The sequence below is a fragment of the Genypterus blacodes genome, unplaced genomic scaffold (assembly GCF_046128005.1).
Source record: "Genypterus blacodes isolate CSIRO-AG114 ecotype Tasmania unplaced genomic scaffold, CSIRO-AGI_Gbla_v1 ptg000015l_1, whole genome shotgun sequence".
Taxonomy (NCBI): Eukaryota; Metazoa; Chordata; class Actinopteri; order Ophidiiformes; family Ophidiidae; genus Genypterus; species Genypterus blacodes.
Genome location: NW_027466829.1, coordinates 4155 through 31644, shown reverse-complemented (window position 1 = coordinate 31644; position 27490 = coordinate 4155). Strand labels below are relative to the sequence as shown.

Below are 27490 nucleotides of genomic sequence, written 5' to 3'. Positions count from 1 at the left end.
GCCTGAGAAAATGAGTGTGCTCGTATGTTTGTGAGTCATCACCCAACGGCAATTGGCATTCCCATGCAGAAGAGACAAAGAGGGAGGGGACGTGAGGGGAGGGGGCGGGGGCGGAGTGGGGGGAGCGCTTGGTTGGGTGGGTGGGGGGATAGAGTAAAGCACCGGAGAGTGAGGTGAGGCAGAGCTCATTCAGTGGGATCGTTGAGCTGCTGAGCTCCTCGGATTGTACACAGAGAGAAACAGAGAATCCTCCGGTTTGGTGTGTGTGAATTGAGCGCTCCTGTCCTGGACCGCTGTGCACCGTGCGCCTCTCTGAAGCTGAAGCGGAGGAGACAGAAGCCTGCAAGGGACAGACAAACTTTACTCATCGCGTGTTTCATCAAAGGTGAGATGCACTTCTATTTTTATGTCATTTTTATTATTATTATCGCAGCCTCAAACGTGACGGAACGCGCAATATGATGACGGAAAATAAACTTATACATGCTCATGACTTAATTATGACATCTTTCATCGACGCTTTAATGGAGGAGAACAGGTGCTTCCATCGAGAAATGTTGAGAAGATGCGCGATGATTTCACATTGTGACACAAATCCATCAAAAGTCAGTTTGCAGACACTGAACACGAATATTACCAATACTATTATCATTTTTCTTTGCCTCTATATTGAAATATTCAGATATAAGACGCAGAAGTGACCTGCAGAGGCAAAAGTAGCTACTGGAGCGCAAATGTATACGCGGTGAGACAAAAGAGGGCTGCATTTGACACGCATCTTTGATTTGATCCAGATGAACAAGTCTTACCAGCTAATCAGCCTTTGCAACCCCGAAAGACATCTAATCTACAAGTCTGTGCAAGTTAATTTAAACAGAACACACTTTATTTTGGCCGATATGGCAACCTGTGCCTGCGCGTGTGTCTTGTTCTCCTCAATTCCTTTTTGATGGAGTCGTTGCTTCCATCTCGCTTCTTGAGCCAATTGCGCGCAAGATTTCCACCCTCGTCCAGATGGAAGAGTGACTATTTAAAGAGAAGAAGCTGCTGCTGCTGTTGTATTTATCACTTTACTCTACGCCCCTAAACAAACAGGTACCCTATAAATCCACCAGGAGCGATTTAATTACAGCCTTTCCTTGGCTCGACGCTGTGTGTGTGTAATAAATTGTTGGATGGTTCTGGGTAAATGTTGCATCTCTGTGGCTGAACCAGACACACAAAGTTGCCCAGTCAGATTCATTTAAATAGTCAAGATCAGCACAGCTAGAAGTGAGACAGGATCCAAGTAACTGTTTCCTCTTTTCTGTTAAGGAGCAATAAGGAGGAGTGTTGGTGTTTCCGCTTTGCTTCTTGTTTCCTCTTCTTCTTGTTCTTCGTCTTCGGAATGCATTTTTTTGTTTTGTCCAGAGGTGTCAGCTGAATCCTGATAGCTTCACTGTCCCACCCACCTCTTAAGCCAATCGTTACAGCTCCTTGCTTCTTCCCTCCTTTCATTATTGCGAAACCTATGGATGCGTGCAAGCCCAGGCACACACACACACACACACACACACATACACAGTTCCCCAATTGCACCATCAATGTCACCATGGAAACCAACTCTCTCACATGATCGCCCTAGATCGTCATTTGAAACTGTGTCCAGGATTTGTTCACCTGGTTTCCTCTGTCAACCGATTGATGGATGGAACCTGGATGAGGTCGTTCTTCTCCTCGGAGGGAGGTGTTTAGGGAGCGGAGGTGTTTAGGGTTTTTAACGGACGTGCTGTCTTCCACTGGTGGTCCTGGTCTAGGGACGCTGCTTGTAGTTTGTGCCCTATAAGTCCCAAGGATGCGATCTGATGAGGCCTGCGGTGTATATGATGGGAGAAGCTGTAAAGAAAGTGTCCATGCAGCTAATCCGTTTTGTCCTTTTCCCCAAAGGCTTTTCCCTTAAACTGCTTTGGCATTTGCCTCCTACATGAATGAATACACACAACAGGCATCCAAGGCAAGCACATCGTATGCTGAAAGGCGGAATGAGTCATTTAATACAAGAGGATATAACATGTGCATGTCCTGAATCTGTATGGGGGCTTTTTTTTCCCCCAGACAAGAGGACATTATTTGTGTTTATTGTGCTGTGAAATTCAGCCAGAACAACCAAGTCTCATTATTGAGAATTCATATCCATGTCAACAGGGTTTTTGGGCACATTATGCATATGTTTAGTGTTTGTGTGCAGAGAAAACATAATAATACTATCGTCAGATCATTAACTTGTGTTTGAATTTGTTAGAAAATCATGGAAAATAAAATTGTTCCTCTGTTTTCCTGCTTTTTATAGAGAAGTATTCCATATTAAATGCATTTTCCAAGTCTTTGTTATTAGATTGTGTGGAAAATGAGCTCTTTGATGCTGAATCTATGTCAAATCAGAATAATAAGATTACTGTGTGTGAGGTGCATTAAATTGCGTAATATTAATATTATTTATTGGTATTAAAACTAATTGATTTGTGGAAATCCAAATCCACCAACCTCACCATATGCATGCAGAAATGTGTGGAAGAAATTGTGTGTGTGTGTGTGTACATGCACGCAAACACACACACACACACACACACACACACACACACACACACAGACGACACACCCTAGAGCATCGCTGATCTCCAGTCGAGTCAAAACCATATTTCTCAGAATCTATTATCTTAAACCATCTGTGAAGACGTGTTCCTTTAATTAGGATAGACATCACTCAGGGCATTTAGGGCAGAGTTGTTGTTTCCATGTATATGTGTGTGTGTGTGTTTGTATGTGTGTGTCTGTGTGTTTAATAGGCTGTGCTTTTGTACGGGGTCACACAGATAAGGGGGGGAGGGGAGCTGTTGAGATATTGAAGCAAGGGGTTAAGGAATGTGGAAATGAATAGGTATTAACAGTCCGCATGTCAAAAAAAAAATCAATATACACACCAGCTGATTACCTCTTCACCGGCTCTCCTCTGCGGCGGAAATTCAATTTTAACCAGTGGCTGTTAAGAGTTTTTAGACTGAAACAAAATGATAGTGCTTAAGACTTATTAAGAGAAGGATCCACTGAATAGATTTGGCTGGAGTGTGTATGGATGAGTGGGAATCACAGGCCAGATGGCAAGGGGGGCCGTCACCAGTAAAAAGGCATGAACTAATTTGAAAAATGACATCGACAGTAGAGAATAAGCTGAAAGATTAATCGAATCCTACAGGATGCACACGTGTTCATATGCATTACATATCATTTAATACCCTGGGTTTGTTTATGTGGCAAAAATGACAAAGACTTCACTTAAAGCTCGACTTATTGGAGGACAAATAGAGAACACACTGGCCTGTTTTCCCCTATTGTTACTTCTTCACCTCACTTCTTTTTCTTTATTATATTTTTGTGCTTGAGTAAAATAATATAACACACGTTTTGTGCCAAATAAACAGAGATTTTTTTGTTAACATGCACAAGTGTGAGATGGAGTGGGGGAGGAAAGGTGTGAGGGTGACAGAGAAAAGAGAGCGGGGAGGGCAGAAAGTGATATATAGGGACTCGTTATGCGGCTGGTGAAAGATAGATGGCCAAAAGAGAGAGAGAGAGAGAGAGAGAGAGAGAGAGAGAGAGAAAGAGAGAAAGGGAGAGAGAGAGAGAGTCTTAAGTAGTATACGGGGTGGTGTCTTCTAGTTGCCATTTTTTGAGAGCTACCCAAGAGGAGATAAAAGGGCCCTGGAGATGGAGCAGATGTTACCTGTCTGTGGGCGCTGCCTGGGTCAACTGTGGAGAGAGAGAGAGAGAGAGAGAGAGAGAGAGAGAGAGAGAGAGAGAGAGAGAGAGAGAGAGAGAGAGAGGTGGGGACGGAGAGTGGGGAGCGGAATGAAGGAACCAGGGAGTAGAACCGGAGTAAAACCGGAGTTGAGGAAACCGGGTGTAAGTGATAGAATACAGAAGGGAGAGATATACAGAGGTGTGTGTGCAAGTGTATGCAAGTGTGTGTGTGTGTGTCTCTCCATTTATAGGGTGTGTCCTGTGGTCTTGCTGGCAGTCTGTGTCATCTAGCACTTGAGTAATCCTCCTGGGAACACACTGAAGCTGCCAAAGTGTCATCCAGCTCCTCTTTTCACTCCTTTACCACCCATGCTCATCTATCTCCGTCTCTCTCTTTCTCACTTTGTCCCCGCTTCTCCTTTTCCTTCCTTAATTCTTAATTACCTTCATATCAACCTAAATTTATTGGTTCCCCTGCACAAGTTCGCCCGTTCTTCGCTTCCTCAGCCTTCTCCCCTTGCTTCTCGGTGTGAATCTTCCTAACGTGCGGGATTCGTGCTCTTTTTCGCCCTCCTAGTCTTGCCTATAGAATCGATGTCTCAGTTCTCAGAGAGCTGAACAGAGCGAGGCCTTTCCCATGGGTTGACCAAACAAAGAGCCTGGCTCCCTTCACTTCTGTGTGACTGCACAGGAACAGAAACAGAAGCATTCAATGGAGAGTCAGCTGCTGGGCGGCAAAACCACAGATCTCCACCGGCTCCACTGTGCTTTGCTCTCAGATAACAAACTTCTCATCATAACACAACGTGCCCCTGTTGTTTTGGATGACAGAGAATGGATCTGTTATTGCACAACAGATCATCTCTTTATTATATAGCTTTATAAACCATTCTGATGTTTTTATGATGAAACACAGCATTCTGTTTATGATCAAACGTCAAACAGTTTTTATGTGGATATTTCTACTTTCATCTCATGTGAGTTCTACAATAGATTACAAGTGGAGGCAGAGGACGATGACCAGGTGGGAATTGTCTCACCTGGACAAAGGTGCGGCCTGGCCGGGCAGAGGTCATGGTCAAAGTAGCACGTGCCTTTACTGATATCTTACACATGGCCGCGATGGGGAATGCTGCTGGACAGAGCTAGACAAACAAGTTAAGAGTTTCCTGCGGCAGAGCGAAGGCCCCTCTTCCTCGCCCAGCGTCAGCACTCGCCCCCTAACCTCCGCCCCAAACCACCCACTGCACCGTTGGCACCTGCTGTACTGGAATTCAGGTCAGCAGGGGGAGTCACGGAATTGCTCTCAGATTGATTGGTGAAGGAGGGGGGTGGGGCGAGAGGCGGAGTCTCATTTTGTGTTTCCCCCCCCCCCCCCTTGGCACAAAAATCCATGTTACAGAGAACAATCAACCCATTGTGCCACAACAAAAGAATCATAATTAAAGCACATTTAGTAAATCATTCACAACAGAATGAAGACCTCGTCCAAACAATTGTTTCTAGATTCATTCTGACGGATTCACATTAGTTATTTGAGGGAGCGACTTTTGCTTTATGAGCCCCACACACGATCACGATGCTACAATGAAATATAATCAAAAAACAGTAAAATACCTAACACACAGATAGTCCACACATTAAAATTACTACACAGCAATATTCTCTTTTGATGCTTTTCTTCCTCGTTCCTTTTAAGAGTAAAGCTCTTTTCACAAGACAATTCTGAGAGGATCAGTCAATAGGGAATAAAGAGAAGAAGAAGGTTTTGGCGATGATTAGAATTTCCATATGGTGACAAACAAACACGAGGCTAAATATAATTCCTCCTCGAGCTAAGCTGAGAAACCGAGAAAGAAAGAGTGAAAAATAATGAGGAAATAATAATTCAGAAGTGTCGGTACCTACTTCACCCACCGCCCATCCTCATCTCAACCACCTTCCTCTTCCTTTGCCCCTTTTTTTACTCCACCACAAATCCTCAATTAAGTGCGTAATGGGCCTCTGAGGCAGGTTTGTGTGCTCCTTTGTTCAGCTTTGGGGGGGGGGGGGGTCGGCCGGCATTAATGTTCCTCTTGAGTATGTAAATAGCCTGAGCTGTGGGAGCGCAGAGCGGAGCTGCCACTTGTCTGCTTAATCGCGGGGAGCTCCATCACTTTTGTGCATTTCGGGAGCCAAAAAACGGGACATGCATGAGAACTTCAGCCACCGAGCACAATGCCCACACTCGGAGAAGTAACATCAGCACCCATGTCCGCCTCCCACTTCTTCCGGGATAAAACCCTTTGCTCTTTCCCGGTTCCCTTAGGAGCCTTCACCCTCCGCCACTACCCCACCACCCCTCCTACTATACAGACCCCCGACCAATCCCCCTGCAGCCTCTGCGTTGCTCCCCGCCGCTCAGCCTATCCCGAACCAACAAACCCCCCAGCTGATGCACCATACAGTCTAGTTTTGTTTACCTCACCCACTTGTCCAGCGGAACACACAACAATCCCCTTCATTGCCTGTTTGTCAGCCCCCCCTTTCAGCTAAAAGAGGAGAAAAAGAGGTGGGGGGTTACAAAAACAAAAACGAAGGAAACAATTAACTTGCCCCTCCTACCCATGAACCCCGTGCTAGTGGTTTCCCAGCTCTAGATTCTGTGAACTAACTTGGAGGCCAGTAAAGTGACCCATTATTCTAGTAGGGGTGGCGTGTTCCAAGAGCGGCTTGCCTCAATGGCTGATGAACACAGAGAGGTTTTTGTTTGAGGTTTTTTGGCTCGCTGCATTATGCACTGCTTAATTAGGAGCTCCATCCATCTATCTATCTATCTATCTATCTATCTATCTATCTATCTATCTATCTATCTATCTATCTATCTATCTATCTATCTATCTATCTATCTATCTATCTATCTATCTATCTATCTATCTACCTATCTATTTATCTATCTATCTATCTCTCTCTCGCTCTCTCCCTCGAGGGATCTATCCCTCTATCCCTCTATCTATCTAATATGAAATGCTTATTGTTTAACTGTGTCTTCACAAATCCGCACAGTGAATCATTGCTTCTCTTATATTGTGAGGATTACAGTGGACGAGAGGATTTGGGGGGGAATTTCTCTTGTACGCCTTAAACCTCAAAGGGTCTTACCATCTTTACCATCCTCTAAGCAAGGCTAAGATGAGTATTCTTGTGGGATCTAGTCGTGAGTGTGACCAGAAAAGGAAACGTGTTAGAAAAAAGCTATTTTTCTCCGAGGCTCTAGCTGATTATGATTTACTGTGACTATAGGTAGGCAGTCATAATGAGAGCCCGAGCAAGCGCAATTCACTGTCAGTGGCATTCCAGAGCTGTGTGTGACTGGAATGGTTACATAGTTTGACAAAGAATGCAGTGAATAATGACGTGGAAAGAAAACAATGAAGTGAGGAGCAGCAGTGTTCCCGCTGTAGCTTTACACATGCAACAGCAGTCAATAACAGGCAATATTTAGTACTCATTTCCACAGGCATAAAAACAGAAAGCTCATATCTCTGTGGCACTGAAGGGGCAGTACAAGCAGAAAACAAAACAACCTGCTGAAAACACAAAGCAAACGACCAATGACTTTCATCCTTGCACGTCATTTAGTACATTTTGTCTTTTCCCACTCACCCTTTGTTCAACAATTGCTTTCACTCCAACATTTTACCGTCAAATTCTGTCTGTCTCTTGTGTCAGCATGTCAATCCAAACCCACACACCCACACACACACACACACACGCACACGCAAACACACACACACACACACACACACACACACACACACACGCACTTGCATTGGCTGTGAACACAGAGTTAATCAACTTGGAGCTGTCTGTGGATATTTTCATTTTTTTATTGTATGAGCAACAAATACAAACACTACAACTACAATCAGTAGCCTAGCAACACGTACACACACTCTGTCCATTATGCATGGGCCTTTTTGACAGTGTGCTATGGAATGCATCTGAGTATCTCTTGAATGCCCGAAATGGATGAAATTTTTAGGAGGTGCACAACAACAGTAAGGGGGGGCATTTTGACAGCTTCTGATATCTTGACATGCTGTGCTATTGTAGTACTCTGAGACCTTTAGGAAAGAAGGTGTCAGCGCACAAGCACATGCTCCAACTAGTAACAAAATAAGGTCCTTCAATTGCTGCAGAGTTAGAGGAAGGGACTGAGATAAACCCTTATTAATCTGTATGCATATGTGCTACTGTGCTGTCTGGTCGCTCTCAAAGGTAATACGACTGTGTAGGTATGTATAGCATGTGTGTGTGTGTGTGTGTGTGTGTGTGTGTGTGTGTTTGTGTGTGTGTGTGAGAACGAGTAAGAAGAGGGAATTGATTGACATGCTGCAAGACTGCTCACGTTGTGCTGCACGTCGGTTCCCTGCTGACACCTACCGACAGATACAGCGAGACAAACACGTGATGAACACCCAGTTTTGCACCCTTAATGCTTTCTCCACCTCTACAAGCTGGATATTTCAGTTTTCGGCGAGTCGCTTCTATAAAACCACAGAGCCTCTATTTGTATTTTCCAGGTCAAGCAAACAACATGTGAGCCAGAGTAAATATATGATTAGTTCAAAATACTCAGACCTTAGTTCTTACATTCTAGAAATAGTACAAATGTGGAATTGTGTGTTTGTGTGTGTGTGGTCACCCAGCTTAGTTGGCTGATGTTATGAGCGGTGTGTATGTGTGTGTGTGTGTGTGTGTGTGTGTGTGTGTGTGTGTGTGTGTGTGTGTGTGTGTGTGTGTGTTTGTGTGTAGGAATGCCCTTTCAGTCAACACTGGGGTGGTGTGAGGAGAGCGGGGCACGGCTGTGGCTGCAGGCTGTGTGTCTGCGTCCCCACAGACTCACTGTTTAATTAGTGAGAGAACATCCATCCTCCTTAGTCTTCTTATTGGCAAATCCTGAGTGAGACTGTGCACCACACACACACACATGCACACACACCACCACAACCGACCTGCCGACCTGCTGATACCTACAGAGATTTATGGCGACAGAGAGCGGTGCGCTATTGTCACAGATGGGAAAGAGAGAGGGAGCAAATGAGAATGAGAGTTGTTAGTGTATCATCAGTGTAGATTGAAATTTAAAGGTGTGGCAGGTGAGTCTAGCGATGCGTGAGGTGTGTGTTTAGTATGCGCCATGATCCTCTTTTGCAGGGCCGACTGATGCAGACAAAGATCACAAAGTGTGTGAGATATGCTGACCTTTCCGTTCAATTGATTAATTCTATCTGACTCGTGCGAATCATTTGCATTTCATTCTGCACCATCCCTTTGTCTCTCTCTCTCTACCTTCATCCACCACACCACACCTTCTCTTTACCCCTCCCCCATTTCTCCCTCAACCCTTCCCCCATACATTCTTACACATTCATCTATATATTACATTTCTACCGTTGCACCCCTCCCACTCTTCTATCCGTCTACTATACGCCTCTCTCTCTCCCTCTCTCTCTCCCTCACTCTCTCTCCCTCTCTCTCTCTCTCTCCCTCTGTCAGTCCTCCTCTCAGCAGTGTAGTCCGTACGGCAGAGCAGCAGTTGTAGTAGGGGGTGGGGTGGTCCTGCCTTGCTGGCTGATTTAATGAGCTCTGGTGGGAATCGGACCGGAGTCATCAAAAGCTGCGTGCCGTTATATATCCAGTTCTGTTAAACAGATGCGCCTTTGCTAATGATAGCAGCGTTGCCGCATATCCAGGCATGAATAGAGAGAGAGAGAGAGAGACATATGAGAAACGTGCATTCCTGCCAAAGGTATGTAACGCCTCTCCTGTCAGAGGAGTGTGTGGCAGAGCAGGGATGAGTATGGATGATCTTCGGCTCTCGGCTGACCTTTCCTCTACATTGCTTTCTTCCCTGCAGGTGATAGATGGGGTTGTCAAATAACTTCCGTTTACAATCGTAGGTTGTACAAACCCGCGTGGAACTACAATCGAAAATCAAGAGAGTGACATAGACTGATCCAAAACAATACATATTAACACCAGAGAGATTGAGAATGTGCAGATCAGTGCAGGCACAGAGATGAAAAGAGGAGGTGAAGATCCCACTGTGGTTTTGGATGTCCCACCTTCACTCTTATGATGGCCTTTCCCCAGCATAATTGGCTAATCACATAATTACAGTGAGTCTGGTCACATTTGAAAGACCTATGCGTACGACAACACAAGCCTGAGGATTCCCAGAGGCTCTCTCTAATGACCACCTCGTTATGGACACAAAGACTTGTGCCCAACAATGGGAAACCTCATAGAATGCTCAGGGGGACATGCACATATAGTTCAGTCATGCATTGCTGCGATGCTGATGTGCCCTCGGCGTGGTCAGAATTGGAATGGTGTTGGGAGAATCAAAATCAATAAAGTCCCTGACAGAAAGGATTTGGAACATGATCTATGAAGGAGCACTTGCACCAGCAGGCATTCTGGTGCATTCTTGGTATAAATATGGTTTAATCAGCTGCTCGTAAAATACAATTTGTTGTTATAGATCAGATTTGAAGCTGGGATTCAGGATCTTCTGTGCGTGCAGCAGCTCCTTCAAACCCACAGCGAGACACTTTGACCTGCACTGAGGTCTGAGGCTTTGTCACTGACCGTGGTACTGAAATCCAGTCTCTCTCCTCCTTTACTGTATGTTTGCCAGGCGTAATCTTTCAAGACCAGACTGCCCAAACACATCCAAGATAAACCCTCAAGACTATCCTTAATACAAGAACATTAAGAAGAGATAATAAGGTACAAACTTTATGAAGTATCAGGTTACATACAGCTGTAAGTAAGAAAGAAAACTCTCCTAGGAATTTCCTGTCTGAATTGCTGGATTATCTTGGTTGCACAATTTCCTTGTTTGCCATCTATCCCCATACTATCTTGTAATTTCTGTTAACATGAGCCCAAGTATCATGTGGTTCCTCAGAGAAATGCAATACTTTCTCACATACTCATTTTTCACGGCTGCACCCACACAATTAACTTGCAAATGTAATTTTATCTGGGTTCTAAATGACAATAAAAGGAGGCTGTTGTCTGTTCCAATGCCATAGAATTTCTGATCTGTTTCATCTTGAATTTGTGTGAATATCACTTGAGTGGAAGTTTCTTGATATTGTTTGCAGACTCATAAATGTCATTAGCCTTGATCACTGAACCAAGACTCTACTAACTACATTTGAGACTGGACTGTTAAGATGTACTTCTGTAATTTTTGTGAGAGTGTGAGTTGGTGGTTGGTGGTTAATTATGCAATTATAGTTACAGTAATAGAACATTTCAGATTTAAGCTTGGGCCAAATTTGAATCATTAAAAATGTTCTCGCTCTTTTATTGTGATAAGAATGTCTCCTTACAGTATTTTTAGTTGGGCAGATGTTAGAGAATTAATTATGAACTCCTCAGAACGTTGCTGTCTAATTTCTACGGGGTTGCATCTGTGCAAAGTTTCGAAGCAAGAAAAGTTTGCTTGCCTCTAGCTTCTCTTGGGGGAATTTAGTTTCTTAGTTTTGCAGAACTCTTGGGAATTCTTCAGTTTTGTTGAGCGTGAACAGGAGGTTACAACACCGACAGAGTGAGCCAGATTCGCATGATAGACCATGCATTTGTCTATCACTGAACGCATTCATCCAGACAACCATCTAGGGATACATAATTGAGCGGCGTAGAGTGACAAAGCTTCCCTTTCTTCTGATGGTGGAATTTATCTCCCACTTCCTATGCACAGCACAACCTGGAGTGTTTGCTGAGAGCTTCATTTGGGGGCTTTTCCGCAGCTCCTAGGCAGCCAGTGCTTCTTCCCACTGCATGGCAAGTGGCTGTGGGGGCCCGGACGGAGGGGCCAGATATATCCGGAGCCTGGCTCGACTCCAGTTGTCTTTACCTCACAGTATATTGTAATGCTTCAGTCATGAGAACGGGCATCGGGCCCCTCAAGTGAGCAGTGGGAAACTTGTATTCTCATTTACATGTCCCACAGCGCAAACACATGGATCCCATCAACCTGAACCAGACAAGTATAGCTACATCAGCAGCATGAAACAGAAACCATAAAACAGTCATAAATGTTACGTAAGCACAGCTGGTAACATGGTTGAGTGGCATTATGCTGTATAGGCTGAAGCTCAATAATTATTCAGCACTGATACTGAAGTGAGTGAAAGAAAAATAAGATAAGATAAGATAAGATTAAATAAAACTTTATTTATCCTGAGGGAAAGTGCTGAGTGTTGCTGTCGCTGTTCTCTAGTTTCTCTTTTGTCTGGTCAATTAAATTTCCTTTGCTAGTAGTAAAAAATGAAGCTGTCAGTCCCTCAGCAGATCAGTTAGGATTTACACCATCTTTATACGGATGTGTGTACATGTGGCTGTGTGTTGCTGTGTGTGTGGCTGTGTGCTTCCTCTTTCCCCTTCATCCCCTTTTCTTTAAGCCGCATAGTGTTGCTAGGACAACCCCTCATGGTCCTCGCTGCATCGCGGCCGCTCTCAATGCCAGCACTCAGGGAACCTCCTCGCACTGGGAAGGCAGCATAAAATTGGGATAATCGGCGTCGATTATGGGACACAATAAGCCGCAGCTTCTAAAAGATTCATTCATCCTGGAAAAAGAGACTGTGGAGGGGGGAAGAGAAAGGGGCGCCTTGGTCCCTCCGCTGCTCTCCCACGGTGGGCACAGGCATGACATCAGTGGCCTGAAAGAACTGGCATTCTGGACATGCCCGCTACCCCGCCTCTATACTCTTATACCCCCACCTCCCTCATTCAACCCCCCCGCCTTTGCCCTCCCTTTCCTTTCTCGCCCAAGCCAGTTTGGATGCAGCGCTTGGCCGGGCATGTTGGGGCCACTGCCACTGTTTGCGTGTGAAACAAAGCCCCTCAGAAGGAAGAGAGAGGAAGCAGAGCGCTTCACATGGTTCCAGCCAAGAGCAGGGATGGCTGCCTCAACCCTTCCCCTCACAGGCCCCTCTTTTGGCTCAGTGGTGCTAGTGTGACCCCAGTACTCCGCTCTCCCCTAGTGTCCCTCTTACTCCCCCGTTGTAACCCCTTCTTCTCTGTCCTGCTTTCGCACTCACACCCCACCACCTCCCCCCTAAAAAAATGGTCCCTTCTCCCTGAGAGAGAGCGCTTTGAATGCATATGACACGTCAAGGGATTTAGGATGAGTGATTTCTCATGACACAACCTTTGCCGACAGAGATGGCATTCCTCCGGCTTTTGTTTGTGCAGTTGGTCATTTGTTTGAAGAGGAAATAGCTTTCCAAGACATTTCCCTAATTAGAATAATGTGATACTGCTCAATACAATGTGAAGTCCCATGCTGCTGGGAGACTGGCGAAAGATCAGCGTGACATCGTCCTCGCATGAATCATGTTGGTCATCAACCACTTTGGAGTTCAGTCCTTTGGAGCTTTATTGAATATTGAATAGTGGGGATAGTTCAACATATTGAAGGCATTTGTGCATCAGGTTTGGGGGTCTGATGCTTGCCACTATCTTTAATGTCTCCTTTTTATGATTTATACCCAATGGGAGGCTAAAAAAAGAGCATTATATTGGTATTATGCTTTTATCTTTGAGCTTTTGTTATATCACCATTTACGGAGATCTAAGCTCACCTGATAATCTGTGCAATGTACGTTTTTTTGCAGCCTTTGTTTCATTGTGTGAGTGACATGTTGCAGTGTCACTGGCCAAAGCAGCAGACATTAACCTCTCATCTCATGCCCGTCAGATGGCCTCAAAGCTTCAAAACACCGACATTATTGCGGCTAAATCTTCCATCCGTTCGTTCCCTTCGCAGTACAACGGCCGCTTACCAAGCACTACTGCTTTGTGTTTGACCCATTAGCAGGCATCATCGTGATCATCTCCAGCAGCCTGGCCTTTCTCTGGCTATCACATGGAGGCTGGATGAGTCAGGGAACGTGGCTCTCTAGGGGGATTACGGTGTCTATGGGACCCTGAGGGATTTGACTCTTAAGCTCGGATGCAAACTCCTCCCTCCACTTATGGTTTTTTGTGTGTGTTTGTGTGTGTGTGTAGGTCGGTGCTGTGAGTGTGTGTGTTTGTGAAGGTTTGGTGTGTGTGTGGGGGGGTGGGGGGGTTGCAGACATCAGGATGGGGCAATTCAGGTTGCTGTGGCTGTGACTCGGTGGCTGGTCTCGGCTGTGTTTGACTCGCCTCTCTGTGGATGCTTTGGTGGCCCACTGAGAACTCCTGTGTTGGCTACCAGGGGACCAGTGTCTGCTGACCACTGACCAACCTCTTCGGGGATGCATGAGCTGTGATCTTACTCTCTTTGATGCTTCACTCTTAAATACCAAAGCCTGGGGATTTGAAATCGGTCAATGTATACAGCACTTACCTCAACTCCACCACAGATGAAGTAAGTACTCCCCAACTAAACCATTTCTAACTTTACGGAATGATTTTAGCTCGTTGCAATAATTTTCTGATTCAATCTCAGTCACTAAATTGGTTATTTTTGCAGCAAAATACAAATCTGAACGTTTTTCTTTCATTTTAAGGCTATGTAAGAGGATTTTGAACATCTTGTAGGTTATGATTCATGGGTGACACCAGGTCCTGCTTCATTCAGACCTTCATCGCCTCACACTTCCCTAATGCAATTAATCTGACTAAGCTCTCAGCTAAGATTAACTGGTTTATAAATGATCCTATTAGAGACTCTTATGTGTGTGTGAGTGAGTATATCCTGTATGTGTGCATTCATGTGTGTCTGCATGTGTACATTTGATTTCTGTTTCAGCTTTCTTGGCCACAAATGCCTATTTCTAGCTGTGTAGCATTTTATTTTAATTTGCCACCCATAATTTCTAACAGCACCCACAAACTCAGTGTCTCAGATCCCCCTGAGGGGCCGAGAGAATTCTTCAATGCAGTAATCTGCATTCTTCAACATGAAAACACACAGGACTTTTCCTTTCGTTTTCTGTGAAGTGACTATTTTCTTGCAATGGATTTCCTTGCGATACATTTTTTACTTTTATCTATCTATCACTGAGTCAAAGCGCTGTCTCTCATTTATCTCTCACATTGCTGGAGCAGAGCTAATGAGCAGCTCATGACAGAATAATATCCGAACTCTGTGACATCTGCTTCCTCCTTTAGAGCTAAAAATAATGAAAGGGAGAGAAAATGGGGGAAATTTAATTAACGGCTCTCATCATTCTTATAGAATGGGATTACACAGTAATGTAATGCTCATTTATAAGCATTTCATTCCTGGTAGATTTATTAATTCACACCGCTTATGAAATATAGAAACATGCCTATGACAAGTGCAATGCTGGCGACTGTTCTCCTGCTGTTTGCATGTATTTTCTATTTTTCACACTTCACTTTGAAGTTGATAAGAGGAGAAAGGACTCGTCCATCTGTGTGCCTGGAAGCTGACCAGGTGGTCGTCCTATAGCCAAGCTTAAAACACAGCAACCCACTAAGTTGGGGGAGGTGTGAGCGTGTGGTGTGTGTGTGTGTATGTGTGTGTATGTGTGTGTGTGCGTGTGCATGTGTGTGTGTGTGTGCTCAGAAGTATTAGCGACTACTTGCACAACAACAATCAAACCATAAAAAGCCTTTGGTGGAGAGGAAGTTTCCTATGGATTCGAGCTCCCGTCCGGCTTTTGATGAAGTTTCAGCTTTGAAAGCAGAAGACAGCCAACATGATTAATATCGATGAACTATTCTCACTTCATTATGGACTATGGGGGGGAGGGGTCACGGACAAAAAAATTAGCTACTCCATTGAGGCTTCCATTTGTGATTTTTGAAGCGGTGAACTCCAGGGGTGAGGTGAAAGGTCAGACTCAGTCACACATAATTTTTCCTCTGCTGCTCTTTGTCCTTCATCACTTCGGGCCTTTTAAATGGCATGAATAGAAACACAGAGACATTTTTACTTCCTTATGCACAAAAGAAAGATGGCATACTAAGGAAGACAACTTGATCGATGACCGCTGCAACTTGTTGAGTGTAGGATGATTAAAATGCTACAGCGCCTTTCTCCTTTCTTCTTCTTCTATTCTTTCCATCCTCCTCCATTGTACACCTGCCTAACAGCTGGCTCTGCTCTCACTGACAAACCAATTCACACCTCAGTGAAACCGCAGGAAGCCGGGCCGCGCTGCCTGTGATGTGAAGTCACTTTGCATTTATTTAATTAGGCCGCGTGATTCATCTTCCTACGGCAATAATTCAGATTTTGTAGCTTTCTGAAACTCCTGTCACGCTCTTAAGAAAGGAATCTATTCAAAGAGAGCAAGAGAGAAAGAGAGAGAGAGAGAGAGAGAGAGAGAGAGAGAGAGAGAGAGCGAGAGAGAGATTGCTTTAAGTGTGAGTCTGAATATTTGCGCCTCTATTTGTGTAGTTTCCATTTTTTTTGACCTGTCAACACTTGTTTCCATTTCTTCCTCCATCTGTTTCTGGTCTTCATCGCTGTCTTAAAGCGACATCCTCTCACCAGGAGGTGTTTCTGTCTGCCTGTGCACGATGCTGATTCACGCTTGGTTAACCTCTTATACAGCTCAAGGCAGTTATGTTGTCGTTCCTTGGTAACTGGTGCAAATATGTAGGAAGTGGCAGCAACGGCTCGGAACGGGTTTACCCACTGTGTAACGCTGTATGCCTGAGATGTGTTTGTAATGTCATTTTCCTTCTCTCTCGTCTCTCACAGTGCCAACAGCATGCCTAAACAAGTAGAGGTGAGGATGCACGAGAGTCACCTGGAGCCCATTGAGGCCAGGCCGCAGTCCAAATGTGCCAAAATCTGCTCCAGTTTGACCAAGAACCTCCTGCTCACACTCACCGTTCTCGGTAAGTCACCTTATGATCCGTCACGGCCACCCTTGAGCTCTGCATTCTGTTTACTCGGAGCTTAATTATGCAGCTTTTTAGAGACATTGCCATCTGTGCTGGCTGGGGGAATCAGATAGTGAGATGAAGTGTGTGTCGTGACCTTTCTGAGCTCTGTCATACCTGCTGAAATCCAAAACACCCAAACAGTGTCTGGTGGTGAATAAGAAATAGCTATAAATTCATGAAAACAAAGGGAAATAACACAGTAATGAAACTTAAGATAATATAAATCTGTATACATTTATATTGATTAATTCCTGATTAATAAGCATAGAATGTGTGTATTTCTTTGCTTACACTGATGTCTGTTTGTGTGAGCAAATGTTATGTGTACATCTCACCCCACTTGGCAGGTCTCATAAAAACAAGCGAGCCAACACGATCATTGATCATCTGTCACTTGGCAGATATGGGCCTAAATGGGGTTTTGCAACTGGGCCAAAGAGAAGGCACAGGAAACCAACCGCCTTCCAAAATCATTGGGTGTGCAGAATCCCCAGGATGCTGCTAGACTGGAGGGTCGATTGAAGCCCTGTTTATAAATTTAAAGAGGCTGGAGGGGATTCGACTCCAGTGTGTAGTAGTAAACTTCCAGCCTCTGTGATCTTTGGCAGTAACGTGGTAGCAGAGGAAGTGCAACCCCCAGGGATGCCGGGAGTTTGGTCTGGTCTCATTGTGACAGACATAGGGCCAGGTCGCCAGGGTAACAGAGGGGTTAGAGCACATAGAGGTCATCTATACTTTGGGGGCAGAAAGAGTGCAGCAGGAAAAGTTATTTGGAAGTTACAAACTATAAGTGTCAATAGTGGGTTTGTAAGAAAGGGTCTGAGAACAGAGGTCAGAGTTGAAAGGAAGGAGCTTTCGCTCAAAATGCACACAGATTGCAAATGCTTTACCAGGAAAAACAAGAATTAAACAGCCTCCAAGCCTCCAAACAACTCAATGAATAAGATAATAGTCAACTATGAAGTCAGGGCTGTGTAGCTCTGAGGGATGTTAATACACCACTTCACTCTACTAACTTTTGGCCTAATTTGTTGTGTGTCTGATGATGACATCATCCAATCAATTCATTCAAGAGAAGAAATGCATATGAAACGTTTTAACAGATTTTATTCCACTGTTATATTGCGCTGCATTCCTTAATTGTCGTGCCTCTTCTGGTTTTCCATTATACAGTTGTGCAGCTTCACTCAGTCTCTCTCTTTCTCTCTCTCTCTTCCTCTCTCTCCCTCTCTCTTCACACTCCAGGTGTGATCTTGGGAGCTGTATCAGGGATGTTGCTTCGTGTCGCCTCCCCGATCCACCCTGATATCGTCATGGTGATCGCTTTTCCTGGAGACATCCTTATGAGGATGCTGAAGATGTTGATCCTGCCACTCATCATCTCTAGTTTAATTACAGGTGCGGTGCAATTAATATGTCTATATGATGTCTGCTCTGATACTTTACCTCACTTCAAAATGTTTTAAATGCACAACTTCCACTTGCAGGACATAGTGAAGTATATCTTGACACACTGAACCCGGCCTTAATCTAATCTGGTTGGTATTTTACTGTCGTACTAAATCCTTCTTCTGTTCCAGGTAGATAATCATAACCCTGTGTGGCTCAGTTGAGTTGATTAGAGAGGCAAAATCTAAATTCCTAAATCTACACACTTCCCCTACAATTAGAGATGGGGAGAAAGCTCTTGTCTTCCTCCCAATTCTGAAATCATATCCGACATGATCACTCATTCTCCTCATCATGCCTCACATTGTGCCGATAGTCGCAATTATGCAATCGTGTAATGTGGCTTTGCCTGCAGCCTTACATGTCCCAGAGTACTGAATCATCCACTCAGGCCAATAATACCAATCCATTGCCAGGTAAACACAATGTTGCTTATTTTGGCTACAGGTCTGGCTGGTCTGGATGCCAAATCTAGTGGTCGCCTGGGCACCAGAGCTATGGTCTACTACATGACCACCACTATTATTGCTGCTATCCTGGGTGTGATCCTGGTGTTAGTCATCCACCCTGGCAACCCCAAACTGAAGGAGAACCTGGGCCAGGGCGAGAAAAATGATGAAGTCTCCAGCTTGGATGCCTTCTTCGATCTGATCAGGAACCTGTTCCCGGAGAACCTGGTGCAGGCTTGCTTCCAACAGGTATGGGACCAAAGAAAAAGATGGAAAACATGACTTAATGCTGAGAGTAGATTTTCAGAGAAAGTAATAGATGTGAGATTTAGTGGGCTGAAATCCATGATTTGCTGGCTGGCAAGGCTCTGCGAGAAACAGGTCTTTGGCTTTTGTAGATCACTGGCCCTCTTATTGCTCTGAATTGACCTTTTAGCTCTGAGCTTGCCAGGTTACAGGCTCTCCTCTCGCCATCTGTTGTGGTGGGCCTGTGAAACCCTTTGAGGCATTGCATGTGATATTGGGCTACACAAATAAATTAAGACCTGACTTGACTCTTTCACATGTTGGGAAATGATTAGGAGAGCATTATTGTTCTGTTTTTGACTTTTCGGCCTTACAAAGAATTCAGAATGCTCATTATAGGCGAAGACTCCTTACACATGATCAGCTCTCTTTGGAAGTCAAGTGGTGCCTCTCGTCCTCGCAGATGCCACTTTACTGCTACATTCAAAGTTCGACCAAGTTCGGCCTTGACCTCTCTGTCGGCGACCTTTCCAATTTGCAATTTAAGATAGAGTGGCTGTATGTGAAGCAACTAAAATCAACAAACACGCATGTAGTCTTTAGTCTCTGCTCATATTTGAAGAGGGACAACATCTTGCTGGCCTTGGTGTGACGTTTGCGCTCATTGTGCTCTGGTGTGTGAGTTGTGTGACTGCTCTCCTCTGGAAGCAATAAGCAAGTAGTTTAGTGACATTTTTTCATAAGCAATATTGTAATCTTCCACCAAATCAACAATATCCTTTCCTTCTCCACCTCAGATCCAGACTGTCACGAAGAAGGTGGAGGTGGTTATTGAAGAGGACTTCAACACGACTGTGGTGGAGGGCCTGGTGGCGAACATCACCAAGGAGCCTCAGTTCATAGTTAAAAAGTCCCTGCAGTTCAAAAGTGGCATGAATGTTCTGGGTATGTCTGCTTAACATCCAGCAAATGAAAGATTTCTCTGCACTGATATTACAGAATGTGACAGGTGAACCTACTGCTGTTTGGCTGTAAATGTGGATTATGTAATCTCATAATCTCATATCTCATAATTCCATCCTGCTATAATCATTTTACCTGTCTACATTTGCATTCAGCGCTTGACACAGACTATGATTTTCTGCCACAGGTCTGATTGGTTTCTTTATTGCATTTGGCATCTGCATGGGCAAGATGGGAGAAAGGGCCAGACTCATGCTTGAGTTCTTCAACATCCTCAATGAGATTGTGATGAAAATTGTCATCATGATCATGTGGTTAGTATCACATGTACAGTATATCATTGCAATGATATACATTCGTGTTGTGATATGTGTGTGAAAATCATATAAAAATCATTGAAATAACTGGTAATGCCAAGTTATTGCTCAGGTCATTGCAACATTTGAGAGATTAAAGTAGTGAGTGTTCACCATAATTCAATACTTAAGATGTCATCATTAGAGTGTAAAGATGCTAAGATGAGGACAGGCCATTGCTTCAGTTCAGACACATTCTTTGACATGTCTAAGGAGACGCAGTTGGAGTAACAGGAGCTATTTCTCCATGTTAGGTACTCTCCCTTCGGTATTGCTTGCCTGATCTGTGGTAAGATCATCTCCATCAAGGACCTGGAGGTAGTGGGCAGGCAGCTGGGCATGTACATGGTGACTGTGATCGTCGGCCTCATCATCCATGGAGCGATCTTCCTGCCCAGCATTTACTTTGTGATCGTCAGGAAAAACCCCTTCACCTTCTTCCTGGGCATCTTCCAGGCCTGGATCACCGCCCTGGGGACAGCTTCCAGGTCAGCTATAGGAGTAATGATTAGAGGAATGGATGGATGGATGGATGGATGGATGGATGGATGGATGGATGGATGGATGGATGGAAGGATGGAACCTTTGTCCACGTAATATCTAACATTTCTTCTGCTTCCCCACAGTGCTGGCACACTCCCTGTCACCTTCCGTTGCCTGGAAGAGAACTTGGGTATTGACAAGAGAGTCACTCGTTTCGTTCTCCCAGTCGGCGCAACCATCAACATGGACGGAACTGCTCTGTATGAGGCTGTCGCTGCCATCTTCATTGCCCAGATGAACGGCATTCACCTTGACCCGGGTCAGATTATCACCGTCAGGTCAGGAAGCAACTTGTATACTTTAATTTCTATACCACGTATGATCTCGTTCATATGTGTTGCTGATATCTTCTGGATCCATAAACAAAGATTGAAGTTTTCAAAAACGAAACCTGTCTCTGAGAAATTTTTGATCGACACTCAAAACTCGCACCACGTCTGAAGAAATGTGATAACATAACAGCACAACAGCATTGCAGAGGCATTCAACATGGAACAAGAAGGTCTCCATTGCTTAAATCTCCAATTTCAGGGTAGAAAATTATAGTGGAGCAAACAAATCACTAGGAAGGAGCAAGAATGTGCAAATGCTGAATCTCAAGCTGAGTAGGCGAAACAGATGGTGTGTTTTTTGGAGTGTCTGCACCAATTGGTCTGTTAATTGAGAGAGTCACAGATGGATAACCTTTAATCTGACATTTTTATGGCGTATTAAAACCATCAAATTAAACATCTCTCACATTTTAACCCCACTTTGTGTGATATGAAGGGCCTTGTTCCCTCACGCTCTTCAATTAATGCTCTTTACACGAGCACCATCCGTAGAGATTCTGTTTATCCTGGTCAAATCCATCACCGTGTGAAGAGCTGCCGCTGAGCCCTCGTTGAGTAGGTGTAGGGTATCGCGTGAATGACGTGTTGAGGCTTAGTGGTTTTGCGGAAGAAGGTGACGATGGTGCAAGGAAGATGGTGAGAAGGCGTTGATTCATGAACTGCTTTGCTGTCTCTTTCCCCCAGTTTGACAGCCACTCTGGCCAGTGTCGGAGCAGCCAGTATTCCTAGTGCCGGATTGGTGACGATGCTTCTGATCCTGACTGCTGTTGGCCTGCCAACCCAAGACATCAGTCTGCTGGTTGCTGTCGACTGGCTGCTGTGAGTGTGACATCACAAAAATACTCTTCTACCCAAACTTTGCTTTGCATCTGCATTGTGGTATTTCACTTCTCTGCAACCAATTTGCCAGATTGTCTTAACCCTCCTACCAATGTTCTGATTTCTTTGGATTCAATATTTCCTCTCATCAGGGACCGATTCAGGACCTCAGTGAATGTGGTCGGGGACTCGTACGGTGCAGGCATCGTGTACCACATGTCCAAGGCGGAGCTTGAGGAGCTGGATGCGCACGCGGCCAAAACTGACGACATTGAAATGATGACGAAGACCCAATCCTACTACGACGACATGAAGAACCACCACGAAAACAATTCCAACCAGTGCGTCTTATCCGCCACCGCTACCGCTACCACTACCTCTACCTCTAGCGCTTCCGCTACTGCTAACAATACAGTCGTAGTAGATGAATGCAAGGTACAACTGCTTACTGACATAGAGACTAGCATGTAGCCCTTGCTGTTGTTGCATGCTCACCCCTACACCTTTGCTTTATTCTGTTGTATTTGTGTACATAACAATGTCAATACAGTCTTAGTTACTTTAGAACAAACAGAGTGGAGAACAAATGCACGTGTACGTCCATCTTGCACTGTTCTGGAATAGCAGCTTTTGTGTTTAACGATCAGCCTGATTTGATGGTAGTTTGATTCCCTAAACTTAAATTGGCCGAAAAATGGTAAGAAATCTGGAAGAATTATGCTAAATACCTATAGGGGATTGACTCTACTGCAACGGTAGCGTCTACTACTGCTACATCTACTTGTCAAACACTTCTCACAGTATAGAATAACATTTCCCCTGATTGTGAGATGCAGTTATTTTGGGATCAATCACATGGCGTCATTCATTCTGTACATTCATCTACAACGTGAAATGCAAATGATTTCAATTCTTTTGATAGATATGTATTATCCGAGCAGTCACTCATTCCTGAAGGAAAATCAAAATGCACAGAAGGAATGCGCTGTAGTGTCTAATTAGCAGTGCATATATTTCCTATGCACATGTGCCATGCTGACAATGAGTCATCCCTCAGCGTCACGCATTTTGACACCATCCATTTCTAGCTATTGTGAGAACGCCGCTGTGAAACTGTAAAGCAGCTTCCATAATTAAAACATAATGCACTTTAAATCCCGTCTGTGAATTAACTCCTGCTTTTAGAATAATTTATTGGAGTTCACGGTGCTTGTTCTCTGACGCACACACCCTGGCTGAAAAGGTCTGCTGATGAGCCCTATTCATTTATTAAAGGATGAAAGGCGTTGCCTAGCAACACTGGCAACCCGTCACACAAGCAATCTGTCCATAGTGAAAAGTTATGTCCTGCCGTATCTGTTATAGATGATTTATAGATGAATGTAACACAAAGGCTCCTATATCCAACATCCATCTCAACTTGTTTTTGTTTTTCTGTTTTGTTTGTTGCCTGTAAATAGCACGACTTACATGTCTAACACGTTTTCTGTTTGACGCAAACCGCTGTAGACTGCTTTGTCATAGTAGCTCTTGTAACACTCACAATGCATTCATTCTATAGTGCTTGTAAATCGTTTTCTCTGTCATTAATTTTGTATTTTTTGCATGGTCATCATAAATATGTTGTTTGTTCCCAGGTCAGTTAACAAAATGCTGCTCCACTCTTAGGACCGCCATAAGCATGATCACCTGTGGTCGTCCACGAGTGCCAGCACCTCTCCATATTTGTGCATGTTGGAATACAGCAATAATACCTAAGAGAGTGTATTTTCATTGCCAAAGTATTATCACCAAAGCATTAACTTCACTAGAATATCCTCAAGGTATTCTGGCTTTAATTCAATGTTGACCATCGTGGTTAGAGATGTTTGCATGGAAGAATGTCATCAATAATTCAAATGTTAGACTTGAGAATTGTACTTGTTTGTGTGTCTGTGCCTTGGATCAGCTGCTCAGTTCTCCCTGCTGACTGCTTGCAGGTAACCTCGGCCACTAACGGCTCTGCTGCGGAGTGCGCGATTGTTGAGGAGGAACCATGGAAGCATGAATAATGGCAGCACAGAGATCCCCTGCTCCTGGGCTCCACAAGCTTTCCTATCTGGTGAAAAAAAAAAAAGAGTGAATGAAAAAAGTCACATGAACAGAACTACTAATTGTTTTCTATGTAGTTTATTTTTATTTTTTTATTAGTCCCTTTAAAAGTTTTTCTAACCATCTATCTGACTGATAAATAATACTAATTCACTCATCGGTGAAATGATAACAAAGGTTTACTTTACCTGTCAGAGCACAAATATGTCCTCTATTAGCAGATACTTGCACAACATACTTCAAGGCTTAGGGAGGGAAGGAAGAGAAAACAAAGAAGTGTTATATGACTTATTTGTAGCAATAGATCCACGTCCTGCTATTCTAAGATGACACAAGATGTAACTGAATAACACGAGAGGCTGAAGGTCAGACACAGGCAGTTCATTAGTCTAATGACAGTGGATGAGGGGGATTTAGGGCATTAATGGTGATAGACTGATGGAGTGTTTGTACTGAAAGGGAGGCTTCACTGCTTTTCATCTCAGTCTACCCATCTTTGATTCTCTACTGGCAGAGCCTTTGAAGTGCATCTGGCCCAATATAACCCACAATCCCCGAGGTCCAACAATCCGATAGGTGGATCGGAGGCAGGAGAACGCTAACGAAAAACCTTGCCGAGCCTCGTAAACACTAGAAGCACATTTACAGTTAAATTGTAAAGCACAATACAAACCATGGAGCCCATTTTATCCACTTTTTTCTTTTTGTCTACTGTGAGGAAACTGGATTGTTTTCTTTATGAGTGAGATATAAAACATGCATGCGTGACTGTACGCGAGTGTGTGTGTGTGTGTGTGTGTGTGTGTGTGTGTCTGTGAGTGTGTGTGTGATAGAGTGAAAGACAGAGGTGGCGTTAAGAACATGACCAAGTTAATTATAGGGACCAAACAGGCAACAAAGCAATCAACTCACAGAGGCCTTTGGACTGCCTCCATGACATCACCGCTCCCACATTTTTCTTCACTTTATATTATCGCTCATTTCTGACACACAGAAAGCCTCAAAATTTAAAGCTAAGAAAATCACTGCCTTACATATAAGACATCTGCCATGATACTTACGTGACCAAATCTTATGTGGAGTAATTTCCCTTTTCCCCAAAAATGTTAAAAATTGTGATATTTGAAAGACAAATCTGAGACACATCTGAGTAAATTTGAGCACAAATGAAAGATGAGATTTAGCACAAATAAAGCTGGAATGCCAATGAGCTTAATTTTCCATCAATGGCAAAATCAAATTCATTGATTAGAAACCCAAGAAGGGACGGAAAGAGATACTCAGGCTTGTTTACATGGAAAAGAAATCTTCTAATCTTCAAATGTTTATGTTTTTCCTTTGAAAAATCCGATGACTATAATAGACAAAAGCACGCATTTCAGACTGTTCCAGTTGTTGAAATACCCTGAAATTAAAAAGAACTATCACAGAAAAAAAGATGAAAGCACAGAGATACTTATTCCATTATAAAACTGCCAGGAAAATTTTAAAAGAAGATTCCTCAGAGGGATTCTTGGCTCGCACAAACACAGATGGATCAGTATTATAACTCTCGCCATTCGTCCTGTTTAGCCAAGAACCACCGGAGCTCAAGACTGTTTCTACAAACCCTACATGCTGCAGCTGTTTGCCCATACTGGTGAGGAGACATTTTAGATTACAGACAGAACTGGAAAATGGGCGCTTATTAACAGTCTATGCCAACTATCAGGTTATAAAAAACATTTCCTCTTATAGAACCAAATGGCTTGAAGAGTACTTACACACACATCTGAAGCTGGACTACTGGCTGTTAATCTTTTTAGCCTGCGTGAGTGAGTTTCCTTGATGCTGGTGTGGGTTTGATTTCTGTCTCAGTATTGTGTCCTTCTTTCTCTGTCTCGTTTCTTTTCACTTTGTTTCTATGACGACCTTGCCTTGAAGATGTTACATTTAAAACGGATCGCTCAGTTTGAGCATGAAGACAAAAGCCACTGACACTAAAAAGAAAAGAAAAGATAACACTTGTGTGCAGCACTCAGTCCTTTGATACACACTCCTGCTGTACACTCTGCATGGACTAAAGCACACCTACATACACACAGAATATGCACGCACAAGAACACACAACACAAAGACACACACAACCACACTCACCCAGTCTCTTTTCCAAGCACACATGCAAAAACACTCTTGAAGCTGCAAGGTCACAATGTTGACAATTTCTCAGTGAGCTGCAGAGCACAGCACTGACACCCCAACCAGGCCCACTGAGCCTGACCTTTGACCTTGTGATCTTCAGGAAACAAAATGCAGACTATAGTGTCACTGATGGGGATTGAGTGTTGGACCGCTTATTACGTTCAAACTTACAGTTTTAGAAGCATGAAAATAAAAGAATTATTTTTTTGCACCACTATCTTAAAAGCATGATATTTTGAAGTGCCTCCTTGCACTTTTTGTATATATTGTAGGTAACAAATGTTTTTTGTTTTGCTTTCTTTTTGCGGGCGTTGAAATGGTATGTAGGAATATAGTCTCAATGATGTGACTTATTTTTTTTATGTAATCCTCTAGAAAAAAAATATCATCTATGTCCTGAGTAAAGATAGATTAGACAAAATGTATAGAAAGGAATCGTGTAATAAATTGCTTGTTTTTTATTCTCTAATAGCTGTTAACTAGTTGTTTTACTTACCTGTCACATGCCAATATATAAATATCTTTTTTTTGTATCTAATGTAAGCGTTTTGAATGTTTGTTCCATGACGATATAAGCCGTGTGCATTCATTTTCATTGTACATAAATAGATATATAATTGTTCTGTTCAGTGGCAATGCAGAATTTTCCAGAAATGACAGTAATGGTGAAGCAAACATTGAGAGAGAGAGAGCAAGGGGAAGTTTCTGGTTTGACAAAAGGGAGCCAACGTGAGATGATGTGTCCGTGATGTTACTGTGATGCAGAAACAAAAAAAAGGAAAAGGTCAAATTTGCCCTGAATGTAAAGATTGAGTGGATTATGGAGTTAAATACTCAAATGTCTGGTGTAACTAAAGCCTGTTACAGTATAGAGCAACCTTCCTCAGGTGACTCATGTGATCATGTTGTCTTTTCAGTGGAGCGAGCTCGCTTTAGTCTCAGGCATCTTTATCTGGTGCATGCGCATTTGGAGTGTTAAAGCCGCAAGACATGAATATACGTATACATTGAACAAACAGTGTTAGTCTGTTTCCATGCCACATCTCCCCACATTCGCCCTGAAACGAGCCTCTGTCTGTCTCTCCATCAGCATCTCAGAGGCTCGAAGAAATTGATATACTGCCTTGATTTCACTTGACATTTTTGGTTGATTGACAGAAAGTACATGCTCGCACAAACCCCCCTAAAACGTGTCAGGTTAACGGTACTGACGAAGCGATTGGCCAGTGTATCTTCAGCGCCTGTCCGTTTCTATTAAAAATGTGTCCTGATAACCTACGATCTTCCTTTTCTAGGCCTTCCTTCTTTGTAAAGCTGTTGTTGTAATTTTGATGTAAAGGCGGAGAGTATGTGTGGGGGAGATACAATA

General features: G+C 43.7%; 1 protein-coding gene across 3 annotated transcripts; it reads left to right on the top strand.

Moving 5' to 3' along the window:
- Nucleotides 1-168: 168 nt before the first annotated feature.
- Nucleotides 169-27490, top strand: LOC142989614 (excitatory amino acid transporter 2-like). 3 transcript variants are annotated; one of them, XM_076139213.1, is made up of 11 exons: nt 169-385; nt 16505-16644; nt 17938-18090; nt 18589-18839; nt 19634-19781; nt 19987-20113; nt 20410-20643; nt 20782-20976; nt 21715-21849; nt 22002-22190; nt 23829-27490. In XM_076139213.1, the coding sequence occupies exons 2-11, from the start codon at nt 16515-16517 to the stop codon at nt 23830-23832; spliced, it is 1566 nt and encodes a 521-aa protein (XP_075995328.1). In that variant the 5' UTR covers nt 169-385; nt 16505-16514; the 3' UTR covers nt 23833-27490. The 3 variants fall into 3 exon arrangements, with proteins under 3 accessions (XP_075995328.1, XP_075995337.1, XP_075995320.1); XM_076139222.1 differs by having other exon boundaries at nt 22002-22284; XM_076139205.1 differs by lacking the exon at nt 23829-27490 and having other exon boundaries at nt 22002-23749.